Below are 17,909 nucleotides of genomic sequence, written 5' to 3'. Positions count from 1 at the left end.
GTGATTTGTAACTCAACTGTTTTGTTATGAAAAAAAAAATAATTTCATTTGTTATATATAACTTTAAAAATACATATTTATCATTTGTCGATCGTATCCATCTGGTCCTATCAATTGCCAATTTAATATCCATAACCCAAGACTAGAATTTCTGCAGATATAGTGAACCTCAAAAAGTAATTTTTAAAAACAATAAAATCAAAGTAAAATTTTGTAATAATCCCAAAGTTTCAAAGTTTTAAAGTCTGAAAATGAATTTAATAATTACACGGATTGGAAAAATGTACACAGCGAGGTAAATCCTTGGACTTTAACAAAAGGTTAAAGGTTAAATGTCAAACTGTCAATCGATAAAATATAAATAAAGCTAATATCCATTAACAAGTTTACAAAGCTTCCGATTGTTACTCCAGATGATTTAGCCGAGTTTCAGTGCAACATTTCACCAGACGATCTATATCGTCAGATAATGGTCTATCCCGTTCAGCAAACTGACTCAACATCAAATCGATCGTATTCAAATGAAGCTTTCGCTTACTGTCAAACTCATTCGCCCTCGATTTTTTTAGCCCCGCAACAACAACACCACCAGCAATTTATTTACAGTCACTACAATTCTGCACCTCGCACATCATCAACTCCGCAATACATCGGTCATGCCCGCAAGCCTGGAACTTTAACTATTCGTGAGCAAGGTTAGTTTTTCTAAATCACTTAAAATGACAAATAAACCCGTAGTGATAAATAAAGCTTTATAAATTTTACAATTAATATTTTAGACCCATACCGAGGGATAAAAAATCAAGCTGTAAATACTAAAACAATTAGAATAAAAGAAATATCTGGTCCTGTTCCGCCACTAGCCTATGCCTCGCCACCATTGGTTATTTATGACCCAGTTCAAAATCAGATTTCATCTACCCTAGCTCCAGTGTATTTCAGTCAATCGCCCTGCTTCAATCACGTTCCGTACTCCAATGACTACACCAATTACAACCACGTCATGTCCCAGCCCTACTATAAGACTGCCGATGTTCAAAATTATCTGATACCCGATCCGAAGCCTCTCAATCAATTCACCGCTATTCCGCATAATTATTATGCAGCAAATATGCAGAAGTCTCATTTTCCTGCCGTTTATTCGAGTGCTGAAGCTCAACCTAAGATTGCGGGACAAGTATTTGCTCCTTCTAGTCTGAATTTGAGTCAAAGTTCGAGCCAAATTTCAAATCCAGGTGGAAAATTGACGCAGATTTTATCAACTCCCAATGAAAGTAAATATTCCGAGAAAGAATACCAACATCGGCTCCCTTACACAGAAACGCTCGTAGAAAATAAAACAGTCTCAAAACTTCCTAAGGCTTTAAAAACTCTGACCAATGAAGAAAAATATGTTGATGAGTATTCAAATTTTGATTTTACGGTAGAAGCTGAAAAAATGGTGTCGGCTTTGTGCAACACTTCTGTGCAAGAAGACAGAGAAGAGGATGAAAAAGATAAAGATCAAGAGAAAAATAAATTACCAAATGAAGATGAGAATGAGAGTGAGAAAAAAATTTATAAGCCTTGGTATCTAGAAGATTATGAGGAAAATAGAACAAAATCCATCGGCACGCAGACTCTCGATCCAACAGAGGAGTCTACTTACCGGGAATCGCTTCGTAAAACAGTGAACTGGGGGTGTAATCAAGCGGAAACAATTTTGAAGAGCTCGGAAAGTTCGCGGGAAAAATGGCTCGCTAGTTTATCAGCAGCCACCAAAACGGCGCTCGCTAAATCTTCAACATGCTTTCCTGTCTTTTCTGGCGACAAAGTATTTTCGCAGGATCTGATAAACTCACTTCTGCGCATCAGCAACGGCTGGTTAATCCTCGATCACTATTTGAACAAGCAGCATCACGCGAATTTGAATTTAAATGACAAATATGACAGTGACTTGCTCAAGTCTTTTAAAAACTGGGAAATGTTTACAAGGGAGCTTCTGGATAATGTTATCAAGACTTTCACTAAGCTAGACGCGAGTTCTAAAAACGAAAGCCTCCCCACGAATTCCAGTGTACATTCATTTCCTGGAGACGTTTCTCTATATTTAACTCAGGGGCTTTTTGGAGATACCTCGGCTCAAAATAGTAGTACAAACACAAGAGTCAAATCTGGTCGGTCTTTATTTAGCAACAGTTTGGCTGATAATGAACAGAAAGAAAAGTCTTCGAATGTAAATTATGCCCGAGAGAGTAAACTACGAACAAGGTGGACAATAACGGAACAAACTCACTCGAATGACATTAATTTAAACTGCCTTCAAAATTATGAAAACTCCGACTGGAATTTGTTCCCCAAAGATATACCGAAGCAAATAACGTCGGTAAACAACGAAGTTCAGCAAAAGCTGCACTACAATTTTTTAATAACTCCCCAAGAAACTTCTGAGGTTCCTGCACAATATTTTCAATTCAAGCAGATGTACGAAAGTCAACCTTGCGTCCAATCGAATTCAACAAATGAAAACCGAACTTTTTGGAACTCTCACGCATCTCCATCCCCAATTTGCAATTCACTTCCGTACAGTGCAAGTTTGAACAACAGAATGACGGTGTTGAGTTCAGTTGAAACTAAGCATACGGAAGTCAATAATTTAAATGAAGGGGAAACGATTAATTTATCTGCTCTGTTCGCGAGTATAAAGAACAAGCGTGTCAATTCAAACAAGTCTGAAAGCTCGACTAGTTGGTGGAAATCCTCAAACGCTATTTCGTCAAAATTCCGGGAAGAAGCCGCGAAGAATTCAAAAAATTCTGACGCCGCGGCACTGAAAAATGACATCAATCGGCAATTGCGCACTCTGAAAAATATGAGGACTATACAATCTGCGCCGTGGACAGCTAATCATCTGCTAAATGACTCTCCGAAGAGTAAGCAAGACAATAGCGAAGATTTGAAAGTTTACATGAAACCTGGTAGCTACAACGTGCCACGGAAGAAGTTTCAGAGTCGTCGCAATCGAAAGGATACTTCCAAGTCAAACGGGACTCAATCTAAGTCGTCGGAAGATTTTGGGAGCAAGGCAGTTAATTCATCTTCTTCGTCGACCTGCTCGCAGGATATTTCTAAAGACGTCGCTTGGAAAGCCGCTTGCGCTTCTGCAGAACTTTTACTAGACGCTTTAATTGTTAGAAAAAGCTACAAAATTGAAGAAGCTGAAACGGTTCCTGAAGAAAACAAAAATTGTGATGTTGAAAATGTAAAAGTTGATGGTGAGTTTGAAGACTGTGATAAAGCTGAAGGGAAGGAATTGAAGAAGGATCTAATTGATGGAAGTAAAAAAATTTGTGAAGAAAAATGTAAAGTGATTGATGATAGATCTAAAGATGTTTCGCCAGGACATCACAAGACTAATGTCAAAACGGATTCTTGGTTGATTCGAACCCTCAGTAATGCAAATGAATCAAAACATGTTGAACCGAAAAAATCTGGCTCAGTTGAAGAAAGCGACAGCGTTGTTTTGTGGAAAAAAGATTACAAAGGAGAAAATTCTGTTTCTGTGGAAACGAGCCACACTATTTCTGTGATGGCTTTAGTGGATGTCGTAGGCAAGGCGACCTACTCAGAAACTGTAAGAAGATTTTCTTCTAGCAAACCGTGCGCTCAGGTTCCTTTAAATACGAAGGAAGACGAGAAAAACAGCGTTTGTAAGAGTTCGAATGGTGGATCGGGTGTGAGTGATGGGAAGAAGGAGCCGGATGTTAAGAAGACCTCGGTTGCGAAACAGGAAGCTCTGAAAGCAAGGTGCGATAAAATTAAGAATAAGAAAAAAATAAATAAAAAACAGAGTGGCAATAAGAGTTGGTCCATCTGGTATAATTCTCGGAGAAATAAACAAACGTGTAATACGCATGGATTATTTGTCATCTATGCATTATTTTAGTTTCATTGATTTGGAATATTAGTTTATTCATTTTTTATGTTGATTTATTGTTTATTTTTAGGATAGAGTGTCGGAAGTCTGCTGAAAGCCGTAACAAGTCTGGTTTTCTACCCAAGAATCGATGGGTTCAAATTAAAAAGTCGTGTTTACCTTAACATAGATACATTTTTGATTATTATTTTTATTTAAAGTGTTATCAGGTTTGTTGTTTATTTATTTTATTTATTTATTTTTTTTTTTATGAAAGATTAAAATTTTTATTTATATTTTTATTTTCAAGGTAATTCCCTAAATTAAGAAAAAATATTTGGATTAGTTGTTTGGAAGAAATTTGCAATGGACAATTATTTTTTGTTGTTTTGAATGGTTTAAAAATAAAAACTGGATTGCAGTTTGAGAAAAAAATAATTTTATCATTATGAAAAATTGTTGACGAATGTTGTCAATAATTTGTTTAGAATGTATCAATTATATTTATTATTAATGCAGCCATTTTTTCGTAGAAAATTTCTATGAAATGAGATAATATTTAGGTAGAAAAAAATATTTAATTTACATGAGAAAAATAAATTTATCTCGTGAAAATAAAAATAAGTTATTAAAGAATAAAATAATATTTTAATTTCAATTATTTTTATTGCTCTTATTAATAAAATAGATAAAAATTTGAACTATCTACAATTTCCAATCCCAGGGAATGCATAGAACACCGTCACTCATTACGGAGTAGTAATGTGTCACCCAGAGCATAACACCCTCTAGGACAGATCCTAAAATTGATTTATGACTGAGTAGACGCTCACAGCAAGCGATCATCAGATCTGGAGTGATGCTGTCGTCTTTGTTTAGCGCCAGTAAACCAAGTTCTTTTATTGTTCTGTTGTGAATCTCACGCTCGACGTGTTTTATTCTAAAGTCATTTCAAAAATTTAAAATCAAATAAATTTAATCAATTACTTTACTAAGTTATTAATGTATTCAGTAAAAAAGTGTCATACTTATCATAATGATTTAATCTTTTTGTAGCTTCATCTAAATTATCAGTTATAAAATTTACAAGAAGAAAACCAGGGCATGATGATGGTACGATAAATTGTCCAGTGGGTGAAAGCATTAAAGGTCCAGCTTCACTAATTTTTTTTTTTATATTATTTTATAAATATCAAAAATTAAACTTTTAGTAAAATAAAAAATTTGATAAGAAAAAAATTTTTAAGCTTACGCTTCAATGACAATTTCATGGGAAGACAAACTAGAAGGCCAAGAACTTGGATAGCTAGATCTCCCTCTATAATCCGAGAGCGTTGTCGTCAGCTGTCTCAACTGGGACTCATACTGACCGACCATTACTTTCGGCATGAACTTCCTGCACATATAGAGCACTCTGAGCCTTACCATTACTCTGTAATAATTTTCACTTTAGTACGCACCGTCGTCCAATTTTTATATCCAGCAAGACTCGCGAGACCGCTTTCTCAAAGGCTGGTAGTCGGACTAACACCGGGTCGTACTTTTTGACATTTTTTATCAGCTAAAAATAAAAATTTCAAGTCAGACCTTAAAAACTTTACTTGAAAACAAAAGAATTTATTAAATTCACATTGGACTAACATCTAGCCAGTTGTGTCGAACTTCTCCAGAATTCAACATAACACTCCCTTCTAAGCTTATCCCTGTTCCGTTGGCAAAAACAAGAGTACGGTTTTTCAATACGTCCATTTGCTCTGGGTGATGTCGCGATAAAGCTTGGAATGCCAACAAACATCCACGGTAATGAGCAATATTCCATCCGCAGTCCCAAATGATTTCTTTCAGACCTAAATCTTGGCACAACATTTTTTCTAACTTTTCAACTTCTTCTCTTACTGGTCGACAAGCTTCCAATTTTATGTGAGCTTCATTTACATGTTTCTCCACGTATGCCCTTAAATTAAAAATTACTGTACAATCATTCAATTATTTATTTAATATAAAATAATAATCGCCTATTTCAAAAAATGTTTCTAATTATCAATCTAGATAAAATAAAAAATTACTTAAAAGTGTCAGGCTCCGCATTAATTTTCCTCTTCATCAAAATCGACATATAAAACGGATCGTCCTCGTACTGAGAGAAATTAATCCCATCTCGTTCAACCCTTGGATCATGGTGGTACGGAAATTTACTTTTGTCAACCACTGGCTCCTTAATTTTATCCAGAAAAGTCGTCGACAAATTGCATGTTTTTAAAATAGACAAAATAGCTTTTTTGACATCTCGCTCATTCAACTGAATTTTAACCAGCGTAAATTTACCGGCTTTAAGATCTTTCTCGTCTTTGGATCGCAAATAGAAGGGTAGCGTTGTGGGTTTTATAGGCCTCCTCTGCTGAAGAGATTCTAACAACGAACTCAATTGCTTCAATGAATTTTCATTTACAGTCTGCAATTAAGCTTTAATAAATTAGTTCAAATACCAATTAAACACTTAAATCTAAACATATATGCTAAATATTATTATTATATTTAAAAATTAATTTACCCTCTGGGTAGGAAATTGACCGAATAAATCCGGATGGACAGTAAAATAAAATGGTCTGAGAGCCGTTGAAATTTCTCCGGTACTCAAAGCTCTGATGGCTTCTTTTCTGTGCAAACTAATCAACAAAATTAATCATAATTCAACTGATCAATTGAATAATTAAATAGTAAACTATTAAAAATATTTATACAAATTAGACTTACCATTTTCTGAGTGCACAAAACATTTTATGATAAATACGTTTTTTAAAATTTCATTGAGAATCCCAAAGCAAAGACACTCTTTGTCTCACTGAAAAACACAGTCCACTTGTTTATAAACAAGTGTTATTATGATGAATGGACAGTTCTCTTGTTTGGAGTTTAAACAAGTACGGCAATTAAAAACAATAATCAAACAAAGGTAAAATAATGATAATAATTTTAATTAAACATGTAATTGAGAGCTAGATACGCGAGTATGAAACGCAAATCACAATGGATTATCGTACCACTTGCTCTTGAATTTATTTTTAGATATACTAATAACTATTTTGATTGTGTGCTCGTATATGTACAAAGAAATTGATTGAAACATAAAATCAAGTGATTATTAACGTCATCATCAGAGTAACGTACGATGATTTAATTTTTTTTAAATTAAAATCAATCAGGCTTACTTGTGAATATCAATGCCTACTTCAATACTGCTAGTAGGTAGAATGTTATGAGTATTTTACTAATAGATAACCGTTTTATAATTACATTATTAATTTTTTTGGCTCCTAATAACCTACACTACTAAACAAAATAAATTAAATGTCATAATATCGAGATTTTACTGCTCCCTCGCGGAAGTATTTTATATAAGTAAAATCACATGTTCATCAGTTGATTTCAGTCATCTGTACCATGGAGGATGAAAGGATGGAATCCGAACTCAAACGGGAGTATGAAGACCATTCTATTTTTTTTTCACATGTCTATGACTGAAAAATTTGAGATTAAATAATTCTGAAACTGAGTAACAAATTTTCCAAGCAATTTTTGCAGAACGATATTGTTCGAGACCATTTTTCTCTACATGATATAGAACCTGAATTGTTATCGGCAGATAGAAATATAGAAGTCTCTCCGTTCAACTGTTCCGTAACGGTAGATGGCGTGAACGTAGACGTAATCTGTCAGTTCGGCACAATAAAAATGTTAAAATATCTATTTAAAAATTTGAAAATTTTTTACAGCTAAAAAATTTCAAAAATGAAATTCACTTTAGACCTTAATTTTTCAGAGAATGAGTTTTTAAGAGTGGTCAAAAATTTAAATCATGAAGAGTTAAGAGTTTTCTCAAAAAATATGAACAACTTTTTATGATTTTCATTTTACTTCATAATGTCAAAAAAATATGACGACCCACGTTTTGTTCTAGCTGCTTTAAACGCACTGGGATGCATTTATGTCAATGCGAAGGATTTACAAGACTTTATGAAAGGTGATTGATTTTAATATTTTTATAAGTTATTATTAGTTGATATCTTGTTCAACTTCAATTTCTTTAATTTATAATCAAAGATTTTTCGTTTAGTATTTTTTTTTATCTATTACTTTCCTTAATTAATTTTAGACCTTAAGAATTATAGAAAAAAGAAGGAAGTAGCTCACAAAGCATGGAAACAAAGAGTAATAAGAAAATTTATTGCTTACAACCGAAAGGACATGGAGAATCATATGAACGAATTACGAAGTAAGCAAACTGTTCATCCAGCGTTAGGTAATTCTGTCGATAGTGATAGTGGTGACCAATCTTCTCAGCATCCAAGACAATTTTTACATGTGGCTGAAGTATATCATCGAGACCAGAGTTTTGATGTTGAGAAATCACCTGCAGGAAAACGGATTCAAAAATCGCCATTCTGCACTAAAGAGAAAAGCTTGATGACAACTCCTGAAGTCACCCGAGAAAACAAATCAATCCAACCCAACCTCACAGACCCAAGCTCTTCTGCAAGAAGCTCTGGAAAAAAATCAAGTGACCAAACCGGAAAAATATTGGAAACTGACTCGAAAAACCAACAGACTATTCGGTACGATTTTGGTATTGCTCCGGAAGATTCTGATTCTTACCGACAACTTCCTGGAGAAACAAAGAAAGAAGATAAATCTCATGCTAGAAAAGATAAAAGTTCGATAGGGAAAAGTTTCAATGAAAATTTATTTGATAGCAACTTTGATATTTCGGATTCTTACAAATCATTGCCTAAGCCACGAGAAAAAACCGAAGCTAGAGACAAATCTCAGAGGGAAAAATCTAAAGGTTCGCTGAGGCAGATGTATAATACAGATTTTCCAAGTAGTTTTGAACAATCTGATTCTTACAAAACATTGCCTAAGCCACGAGAAATAACAGAAGCTAGAGAGCAATCTCAGAGGGAAAAATCTAAAGCTCCGCTGAAGAAAACGCTTGATGAAGACTTTTCTAGTTGTCTTGAACAATCTGATTCTTACAAAACATTGCCCAAGCCACGAGAAAAAACAGAAGCTAAAGAGCAATCTCAGAGGGAAAAATCTAAAGCTCCGTTGAAGAAAACGCATAATGAAGACTTTCCTAGTAGTCTTGAACAATCTGATTCTTACAAAACATTGCCCAAGCCACGAAAAAAAACGGAAGCTAAAGACCAATCTCAGAGAGAAAAATCTAAAGCTCCGGTAAAGAAAACGTATAATGAAGACTTTCCTAGTAGTTTTGAAGTCTCTGATTCTTACAAGCAACTACCTGGAGCTAAAGAAAAAATTGATTTGCAATTTAAGTCTCGAGGTGCCGGAAGAGATACAATCACGCCGGGAATGACGCTTGACCGACATTCCCCTAGTAACATAGAAGCTTCAGATTCCTATAAAGAAATTGCAAGGAAACCGAGGAATCAGGAAGAAGACAAAAGCAGGGAAAAATCTCAGCGGGCTGAGACGTATAGAATTGTTGATCAAAATACTTCTCCAAGACGTGATAAAAGTATTCCCACGGATAAAAAAATGTCTGCAACACTTCGGGGTAAAGACAAAAGTGTTAAAGCAAAGCCTCAGTCTGATGCCCATGAAAATTTCATTGAAAGCGGTTTGAATTATTCTGATTTCCAACAGGATGTACTTCAAATAACGGGCAGAAGTAGTCCTGTTGATAAAAACTTATCTATGAATCGACCGAGGGATTTTCAACGAGATACAATGCATGGAAGAAGTAGGTCTATTGAAAAAGTTCCTTTAGACCAAAAGTCTTCAGAGCAATTTTCTTTAAAGGATCTTCGAGAACGAAGTCACTTAGATTTTGATTCCAGCAGATCCGCTGAACCGTCCCAAACAGCTAATCGAATGGAAACGGATCGCAATACAGTGGCAAGAGACAGAGCTGTCGAAAGATCTGCTAGCAAACTTAAAGAAGTCACTCGCTTACGATTCGATGATAGTGACAGCGAGAGCGACAGTGAATCTAATTACTTGGAGCAGTATGAGGCCGTGCGCCCATCCGAAGAAGTGGGAAGAATGGATGAGCAACAAAAATCGCAGAGTTCTGCACAAAGTACGCCGAATTTTAGACAGCGGAAAGAAATTAATTATGATAGTAGCAGCAAATCAGACTCTGAGTCGATTTCTCAAGCCGCCGCGAGAAATAGGAAGGAAGAAATTGTTAGAACTGGAAAAACACCCGCTCGATCTGGAAGATTTCAACCCGATAATTTTGTAGAACGCAGTCATTTAGAATTTTGAAATTTTTTAAATAGTTAACAAAAAAATAGAGAAATTATTATTTTTTTTTTTTTAATTTCTACGCCTGTTATTTGAAAAATAAAAATTTTAGTATTTATTCAGAAGTAATTTTTATGCTAAATTATTCACTCCTCACCTAAGATCAATAATTTTTTACATAATTACTTTAATAGCCTGCAGTTTCGTTAAAAAACTATTAATGTTTATTCCAGATAAATAAAATTAAGTAAGTATATAAATTAAAGTGCAGAGAGCAATCTAAGAACATTCGATGCGCAATGACTTTTCATTAAAAATTCCTGAAAAGTATAATTAACAAAATGTACATAATAAATATTTAAATTTATTTAACAGTAATGAAGTAAAATACTCATATAGATTTAGGTATAATAAAAATAATAAGTTATTTAAATGTTAATACGGCGATTTATTTGTTAAATACTCGATGCATAACACTCGAACACTGAAGAAGCCTTAGCAGTGCGGTGGTAAATCGCGATAAGTAAAATACGTAACGAGCGAGAGTAGCCTAACAAAATCATATTGGCACATCGGGTTTCCCGAGTGTGCTGAAAGTACGTTTAATTTTTCTTTTAATGGACGCCTTCCCCGACTCATTATGGTAAGTAAAAGTGATAAAAATATTAACAATAAATAAAATTCATTAATTAATATAATTTCGTAATCTCATCAAAGTTAAAATAAAATCAATGAACATTACAATTGAATTACACTACACCACAGGTATCACGTTTGATCGGGGGAGTGTTGTGCTGTGTTATTTATGGACTTTTCGCAGTAGAGTGCAATGTAATTGTAAGAAACCAAGACATTTGCGGCATCTACAACGGCCGAAGGCTGTACCTCGAGCTCGGGGAACAAGGAATCCTCTACGCTAAAAATGTCTCGTCCGTAAAAAACTCTCCGCGACAGCAGCAGCACCCACAAGGATCGCGGTTGTACGCGACAAACAGTTCTCACGAGCATTGCAGCTTGGAGCTCGTGACCTGTCCGTCCTGCGCCATCACCGTGACGTTCAAGAGCCTGGCCTTGCCTCATTCCTGCAGTGACAGTGGCATGATGATGGACAGTCCGTGCAGGTCATGTTCTTAAACATTATCATCTACAATTAGTACTATTCTACATAACATAACATTGCTCTAAGTCATAACCTTTTCTCTCTATTTCATAAAATATAATCATGTAATATGATGGAAACTTTATAATAAGTCATAAGTTCACTTTTAGGTGTGACTATGTCTGGATCTCAGAACCTCCTTACGAAGACATCTCGGGAACTCCGTACTGCGGATTATACGCGCCAATTACCTACAGATCCAACACTAGAACTGTTTCGATTACTCTCCTGTACAGTCAATCACATAACCACGCTTTCACGATCGAATATGTCTCGGAGCGTACGTTTGTCAGAAACTCATTCAATTCCGAGTATTGATTATATTATTGAGTATTGAGTATTTACTTTCAATCAACTGGTACGACATTAAATTACAGGAAATAGAGTTCATTTAAAGGGATGGGATCCTGCAGTCACGAAAGGATTTAACGGGACTGTCGGTGGAATTCTTACCTCTCCGTTCTTTCCCGCCAGATACCCAAGAGACTTAGGGATAGAATATGTCATCACTTGTCCGACTGAAGCGCCTTCTTGCAGAGTTCGGGTTCTTTTTAGCGACTTTCAATTGGCAACTGTATCGATCATTGAGGTAATGGAAATTTCACTCATGTAATATTTCATTTTCATGTAATTTAATAGTATAAAATTATAAATGTTTATTTTTTATTTTTTCTAAGTTTTATGACTGGAATGGACAAAGATTAGACGTGAGCAGCGGTGCGAGATTCAGACCGCCGATTATCGTAAGCTCGGGCCCGTCATTGCTGATACGGTTCTACGCGAATGGAGGAACTGGACTAGGTTACAAGGCTTTCTATTCTTATGTAATTGGGCACAGATACGATAAAGCGATCCAGCCGATCACCGATTGTGGCGGATATGTCGAGAACTTGGGAGGTACTATTACGATGATTGATATGGTTACCGATGGAGTCAAGACTTATGATTGTGTTTGGCTGATCCGGCCTCCTAAAAATTTTCTTCATATGAAAACACACGTCTACCTCAAAATAGTCACGTTTGCTGACATGGGTAGACATTTTTGTATACTCTATTCTTACTATTCTGATGTTTTTTAGCTTTACTAATAAATCTAATCTTTATTTTCAGCGGGTAATACCGAGCTAATAATCAGACAAGGTCCTACATCTGCATTACTGCCGCTTGAAGTACTGAGACACCCAGCGAGTCAGCTTCAACCACCAAGAATGAGAGAACACATTACTCCAATCGTCAATGGGTTTCATGTCAGCTTGAGGGGAACTTTTGGGGTCAATTCAAAAGTTGCTATTGCTTATGCAGCTTTTGGTTACATAGGTAATTCATTTTGGCTTTTATTAAACTAAATCAAAAATAAAAAAAAAATAATTTAAAAAAATTTTTAGATTGTTACGCGGGTTCTGATTTTCTATGTCAAAATCATAGATGTATTCAGAGTCAATTAAATTGCGATGGATTCGATCATTGTGGAGATAACAGTGATGAGCCTTCAACTTGTCTCAGAGGTAAATTATTTTTAATTGTTACAAAAATTTTTCTAACAAAATTTTTGAGTCTGATTAATAGAGAAAAATTTCTTCTTTTGATTATGTATATTATTTATCAATTAATTATAATTATTGTAATTTATGAATTATTAATTATTATTCTACTTTCAACAGATTGGGGAATGGAACCGCGAGACGGAAAATGGCATATGAACAAAGCAAACTACTACTTCCCGAAAATAGACAGGTATCCCGACCTAAAAACAGCAACTCTGGTTTTTATAGCCAGCAGCTTAGGCCTAATTATTCTAATTTCGGCGCTGATTGTCCTGTTGTACCGAATGGGTGCTCGGTCGCGGCAGCAAAGAGAGCTTCAGTCGCGTCTTCAGACCATCAGCGAGCTATTAGGTATTTAATGTTACCTGAAAATACCCAAAGGTCGGAGCAGTAGATATAAGTAGGTGAAAATTATTTCACCTTCAGATCGGACAGTCTTCGATATTGCAGATGGCGCCCGGATCGACGAGGTTCCTGTTCACGACGAGCCGCCGGTCTACGAGGCACCGCCGGGGTACGATGAAGTTATTAAGGTCGGCTTTGAGAATGAAGAAATTAAGAGGAAAAAAAAACGCAACCTCCTCTGGGGAGCAAGAAATAGAAGTTCACTTTCTCATTGCTCGTAATATATTTGTCTATTTATGTTACGTGTGTCTTAATCTTTAATTATCTTGTGACTTTATTTTGGATTTTTAAACAATTATTTAAGGCAAGAATTACCTACATCATCGAGTTTAATTCTAGACCTCGCGGGAGTTAGCAGAAATCGTGAAACAATGTCAACCACCACGACAGCATCAACTATTACGACAGTTAATCCTGTTGAAAGAATCCCTGAAAGTCCACCTCCACCTTATATCACACCTCCTGGAAGTGTTCTAGATAATTACGGAATATGTCTATCACGACATAGCGTCACTCGTAAATATTTTAAATAATTATTACTTTTATTATTGCATAATAACAAACCTGTCATTTTTTTTAACACTTGTAGGTATTTGAATTATTTAACCCAATATAATATTTTTGCACTGTAAAAAATGAATGATATTGGTTTAAAAACCTTTTTTGTTACATCGCATTACATATACCATAAGGGTATTTAATAATTATACACTCTTATGGCACCGAACAACTATAAGGACAAATTAGTAGTTTTTTTACGGGAATCGACGTAATTATTATGATCTGGCCATATATAGTTACACAGAAAACAAAATTAACTTGAATCAAGTAAATAATTTTGAAGAATTTTATCTTCTTGATCTTAGTGAAAAAATTCTTAAACTAAGAAATTTTTCTTGGTTTAAATAAATTTTACTTGATTTAAGAATTTTAAACTCTTCAAAATTATTTTCTTGGTTCAAGAAATTTTCTCTTGATTCAAGTTAATTTTTTTTTCAGTGTATGTATGAATATAACGAAAAAATTTGAAACTAAAAAATAATTTTTTAATTTTTTTCATTTTAAATTTGTAGATTTTTTATAAATTTTATAGGGCGATATTTATTATAAAATAAGAGTTTAAAAAAACACATGAATACTCTATAGAACTGAACAATATACATTTTTTACAGTACATAAAATAATGAATTTACGCAAAAAATACTGAACAAACTTTCAGATACTTCAGTACCAGTGAACCTGCGAGGTAATCATATGCGTCGAGTATGGAACCGAGCTAATGAACTGCGTCATTCGCTGCCGGAACCAGATGAAGTTGCGGCATTCCAGTCCAGCGAGTCCATAGACTACGAGGCACTTGGTGCGTATCTTCGGAATTACACTCCACGAGGGAGTGCTTCTGTTGAAACCTTTGATCCACAGCCGAGGAGCTTGCCAGATGTTGGTCTAATCACGAGCCAAAGATCCAGCGGCGACTTCGTCGGGCTCAGGGACGTGGACGTGGACGGGGTCGCGGAAGACGAAGAAACAACTAACAAAAATCGTCCCACTACCACTTACGACCGAGGTCAACCGCCCGGATGTGCTTGTGAAGGAGCTTGCGGATGTGCCAACAATCATAAACTGGTTCAATCTGAAGAAATAAAAGCTAAGGAAGAATCTGAACTAAAAACCAAAAGAATGATTTTGAAGCTTTTCAAGTCCTCGAGCTCCCAGTCTACGAGTAATCCCGACACTGAGGAGCCCGAGCCGTCTGCTGAAAACTCTAGTGACCATAGGAGACCTTCAGTTTGCTCTGGAGACACTTATATGTCTTTGGGAACCATGTTTAGTACCTGTAGCAGCCCTTACGAGTTAGAAGAACACGATTTCACCTCGGAAACTAATAGCATTTTGGAAAATGCGAGTATTTTCTCAAAAACTCCAACGCGTACGCCCGTTAGGGCCACGAAGATCACAATCAACACTACCGGGGACTTTAGGTTTAGAAATCGCAAGCACGCACGCAAATACGCGAGCTGCGATACTGATAGTTTGTTTGAGAGTATCAAGGCGCTGGATAGTTTTCTCGAAAAGCGCAGTGTCTCCATCGCCCAAACGAGAAATACGTCTAACGTTACAACACCTTTTGGAACCCCAAGACATCACAGACGACGAACTCTCAGGCATCATAGTAGCCAGCATAGAATTTTTAATTGCGTTCGCGGGTGGAAGTCCAGCGAAGATACTTCAAGTTGAATTTATTTTATTTATTTTTTTGAAGGCAGGGGACATGTATTATTTGTTGTTGGAATTTGTTTTTTAATTTTAAATTTTATTTAGACTCCTGTGTACCTAATAATGAAATAAAAATGTTATTTATTTAATTGAGTTTACTTATTGAGCTGTTGAAGATATTTATAGCCGGTACTTTGGAAAAACTTTATGAGTCAATTTTTGAATATAATTTCTTTTAAGTTTATAAGACGTGATGTTTCATCGCAGTGCCTTTACTATATACTTTATTATTAAATATTATTAGTATTAGAGTGAAGTTAAATATAGCCAATTACATGACATTTAATTAATACTTCATGATCTTAACTTCGGAAGTTATGAACTAGCATTTACCTTCACTCGTTACTGTAATTATATTTTATGTATTATGATTAGATGAAGTAATAATAATAATTTTAAATGGTAAATAATGATTATTTCATCGAATGCGTTCAATGATAAATGGTGTCAAGACTAAATATCCACGCGTGATTAAATTGATTTTATTATTTCTGTAAAATAACTACACTATTCATATTGTATGTGTTATTTTTTTAATCAACGATTCAAACAAGATCTTAAAATAAAATAAAAATATTATTCTTTACTTAGAATCAAATCGTCCTTCATCGTATTATACAACCTCAACGATAATATAATAATTGCATATTTTAATCCATGAATTAAATTTTTTTAACAATTTACGTTTTCTCAGCTCAACTCCTTCATTCGCTTATTGTCTTCAATAATTTTTATTCATCACCTACATATATACTAGCATGTATGACAGCAAGACAGCAATTATAAATGTACATCAACAAGTCTTGACATTAATCATTAACTTGTTACTTTGACAGTCGATTTGCATTGTATTAATAAATAAATATTTTATTCTCTATTGTTTTATTTTTAATAATTAAAATATTTGAAATTTAATAAAAAAATAATGTATATTTTTATATGTATTAATTACATTTAATTGTATAGAGTATAATAGATAGGCATTTGAATCTAATAAAATACCAGAGTTTAAATACCAATGCAATTCTTCGGGCAGTTTATCAAACATCGTGCTTACTCTCTTCCTCAATAAACTAACATTCGTGATCAACTATTTTCTATTTTATTTGATATTATTATTTTTTATTTACTAATTTTTTTAAAAATGAAAAATTTATTATTCGTGGAAATAAAAAATCAACGGTAATACTGTCCGTCATAACTGCTATTCATGAAGATAATATTCAGTGTTCCACGCGGTGTCATCATAACTTATTGACACAGTACTCATTAGCGTCATTAAATTACATTTATATCTAACACTTAGTGGATGAAAAGTTCATCATCATGAATTATTGTAGCTAATATAATCATTAGAAATACTTTGTAGTGAACAATCAATTTTATTATTGCTTTCTATCAGATACTGGGTAATAAAATTGTTTACAACTTACTCAAGAACTTTGTATTAAAATATAATGTATACGGATGTTTTCTAAAAAGCTTAATTTACTGTATTCAGAAGGAACCTTGACTTTTGATAATCAATAAAATTTATGTAAGATTATGATTCAATAATTTGGTTTTTTAATTGAATTACATTTTTGAAAAAGTGAGAGATTCCAGTGATGGCCTGCAGGGTCAATCGTTTTACATAAGATTTTTTATTAACATATCACGCGATCTAGTGTAAATCACGACTTGATAAATATCATGAAAAATGTAACCCGCTAAAAATTAACGTGTGTAATAAATAAACAATTAGAATTGTCTTTAAAGCCTCAACACTGCGTGTGCGGTTATTATTGAAGATGTGTAAGCTCGGTAATGCAAAATGGTAGGGTACCACCATACCAGTACAAGTGGGATGGATCAGTAGATGATTGACGAGTAAATTACGGTGTTTATTTGAATATTGAGGTGAATTACGAAAACGTGAGTCTAGCGTTATACATAAATTTTATTACAAATTGCAGTCTTTTAAACACTATCGCTTTTGCAATTTAACGTTTTAATCTTAACTAAATTTTTCTTATTCAACTGTGTTATATCTTTTGATATTTATTAATATTGTAGATGCATAAAAGTGTAAGTGGTTTTTTTTTATGTAAAATTAAAAAGATTTTTTTGATGAGTTTATTATAAATTCATATTCGTTTGAAAATATTAATTTTAAGGAGTAATCAAACAAATAAACAAAATTAATAACAGGCATTGACATTTAAAATTAAAAATGAACAATAAACGATGACTAATCGGTTGGTATTAGAAATTGGAATATTTAAATGTTGAAATAATTACCATGATATCGATAAATTTCTTTTGCACTTTCGTTAATTGATTACGCTATTACAATACAAAAATAAAAATAATGCAATCG

The 17,909-nt window shown here is 34.2% G+C and overlaps 3 protein-coding genes across 7 annotated transcripts; 2 read left to right on the top strand and 1 right to left on the bottom strand.

The window, feature by feature from the left end:
• Positions 1-460: 460 nt before the first annotated feature.
• On the top strand, positions 461-4,114 carry LOC123273684. The gene is made up of 3 exons (XM_044741155.1): positions 461-695; positions 780-3,786; positions 3,987-4,114. Exons 1-3 carry the CDS (start codon positions 470-472, stop codon positions 4,078-4,080), a joined length of 3,327 nt encoding a protein of 1,108 aa, XP_044597090.1. The 5' UTR covers positions 461-469; the 3' UTR covers positions 4,081-4,114.
• A 427-nt stretch (positions 4,115-4,541) lies between these two features.
• Positions 4,542-7,270, bottom strand: LOC123265911 (T-cell activation inhibitor, mitochondrial). Of its 3 annotated transcripts, none has more exons than XM_044729900.1 (9): positions 7,105-7,270; positions 6,650-6,754; positions 6,447-6,561; positions 5,962-6,347; positions 5,537-5,849; positions 5,356-5,456; positions 5,148-5,309; positions 4,924-5,055; positions 4,542-4,835 (listed from the first exon to the last, which is right to left on the bottom strand). In XM_044729900.1, the coding sequence occupies exons 2-9, from the start codon at positions 6,670-6,672 to the stop codon at positions 4,601-4,603; spliced, it is 1,467 nt and encodes a 488-aa protein (XP_044585835.1). In that variant the 5' UTR covers positions 6,673-6,754; positions 7,105-7,270; the 3' UTR covers positions 4,542-4,600. The 3 variants fall into 3 exon arrangements, with proteins under 3 accessions (XP_044585835.1, XP_044585826.1, XP_044585843.1); XM_044729891.1 differs by having other exon boundaries at positions 6,650-6,737; XM_044729908.1 differs by having other exon boundaries at positions 5,148-5,291; positions 6,650-6,737; positions 7,105-7,268.
• A 3,388-nt stretch (positions 7,271-10,658) lies between these two features.
• LOC123263832 lies at positions 10,659-17,096 on the top strand. 3 transcript variants are annotated; one of them, XM_044726880.1, is made up of 11 exons: positions 10,659-10,808; positions 10,931-11,286; positions 11,435-11,604; positions 11,702-11,913; positions 12,002-12,356; positions 12,435-12,641; positions 12,710-12,829; positions 12,986-13,219; positions 13,319-13,490; positions 13,578-13,789; positions 14,493-17,096. In XM_044726880.1, the coding sequence occupies exons 1-11, from the start codon at positions 10,806-10,808 to the stop codon at positions 15,509-15,511; spliced, it is 3,060 nt and encodes a 1,019-aa protein (XP_044582815.1). In that variant the 5' UTR covers positions 10,659-10,805; the 3' UTR covers positions 15,512-17,096. The 3 variants fall into 3 exon arrangements, with proteins under 3 accessions (XP_044582815.1, XP_044582808.1, XP_044582800.1); XM_044726873.1 differs by having other exon boundaries at positions 13,304-13,490; XM_044726865.1 differs by having other exon boundaries at positions 13,295-13,490.
• The last annotated feature ends 813 nt before the right edge of the window (positions 17,097-17,909 follow it).

Source organism: Cotesia glomerata, linkage group LG1 (assembly GCF_020080835.1).
Source record: "Cotesia glomerata isolate CgM1 linkage group LG1, MPM_Cglom_v2.3, whole genome shotgun sequence".
Classification (NCBI taxonomy): Eukaryota; Metazoa; Arthropoda; class Insecta; order Hymenoptera; family Braconidae; genus Cotesia; species Cotesia glomerata.
The sequence above is the reverse complement of the archived record's forward strand: the minus strand, read 5'-3'. Positions and strand labels throughout refer to the sequence as shown.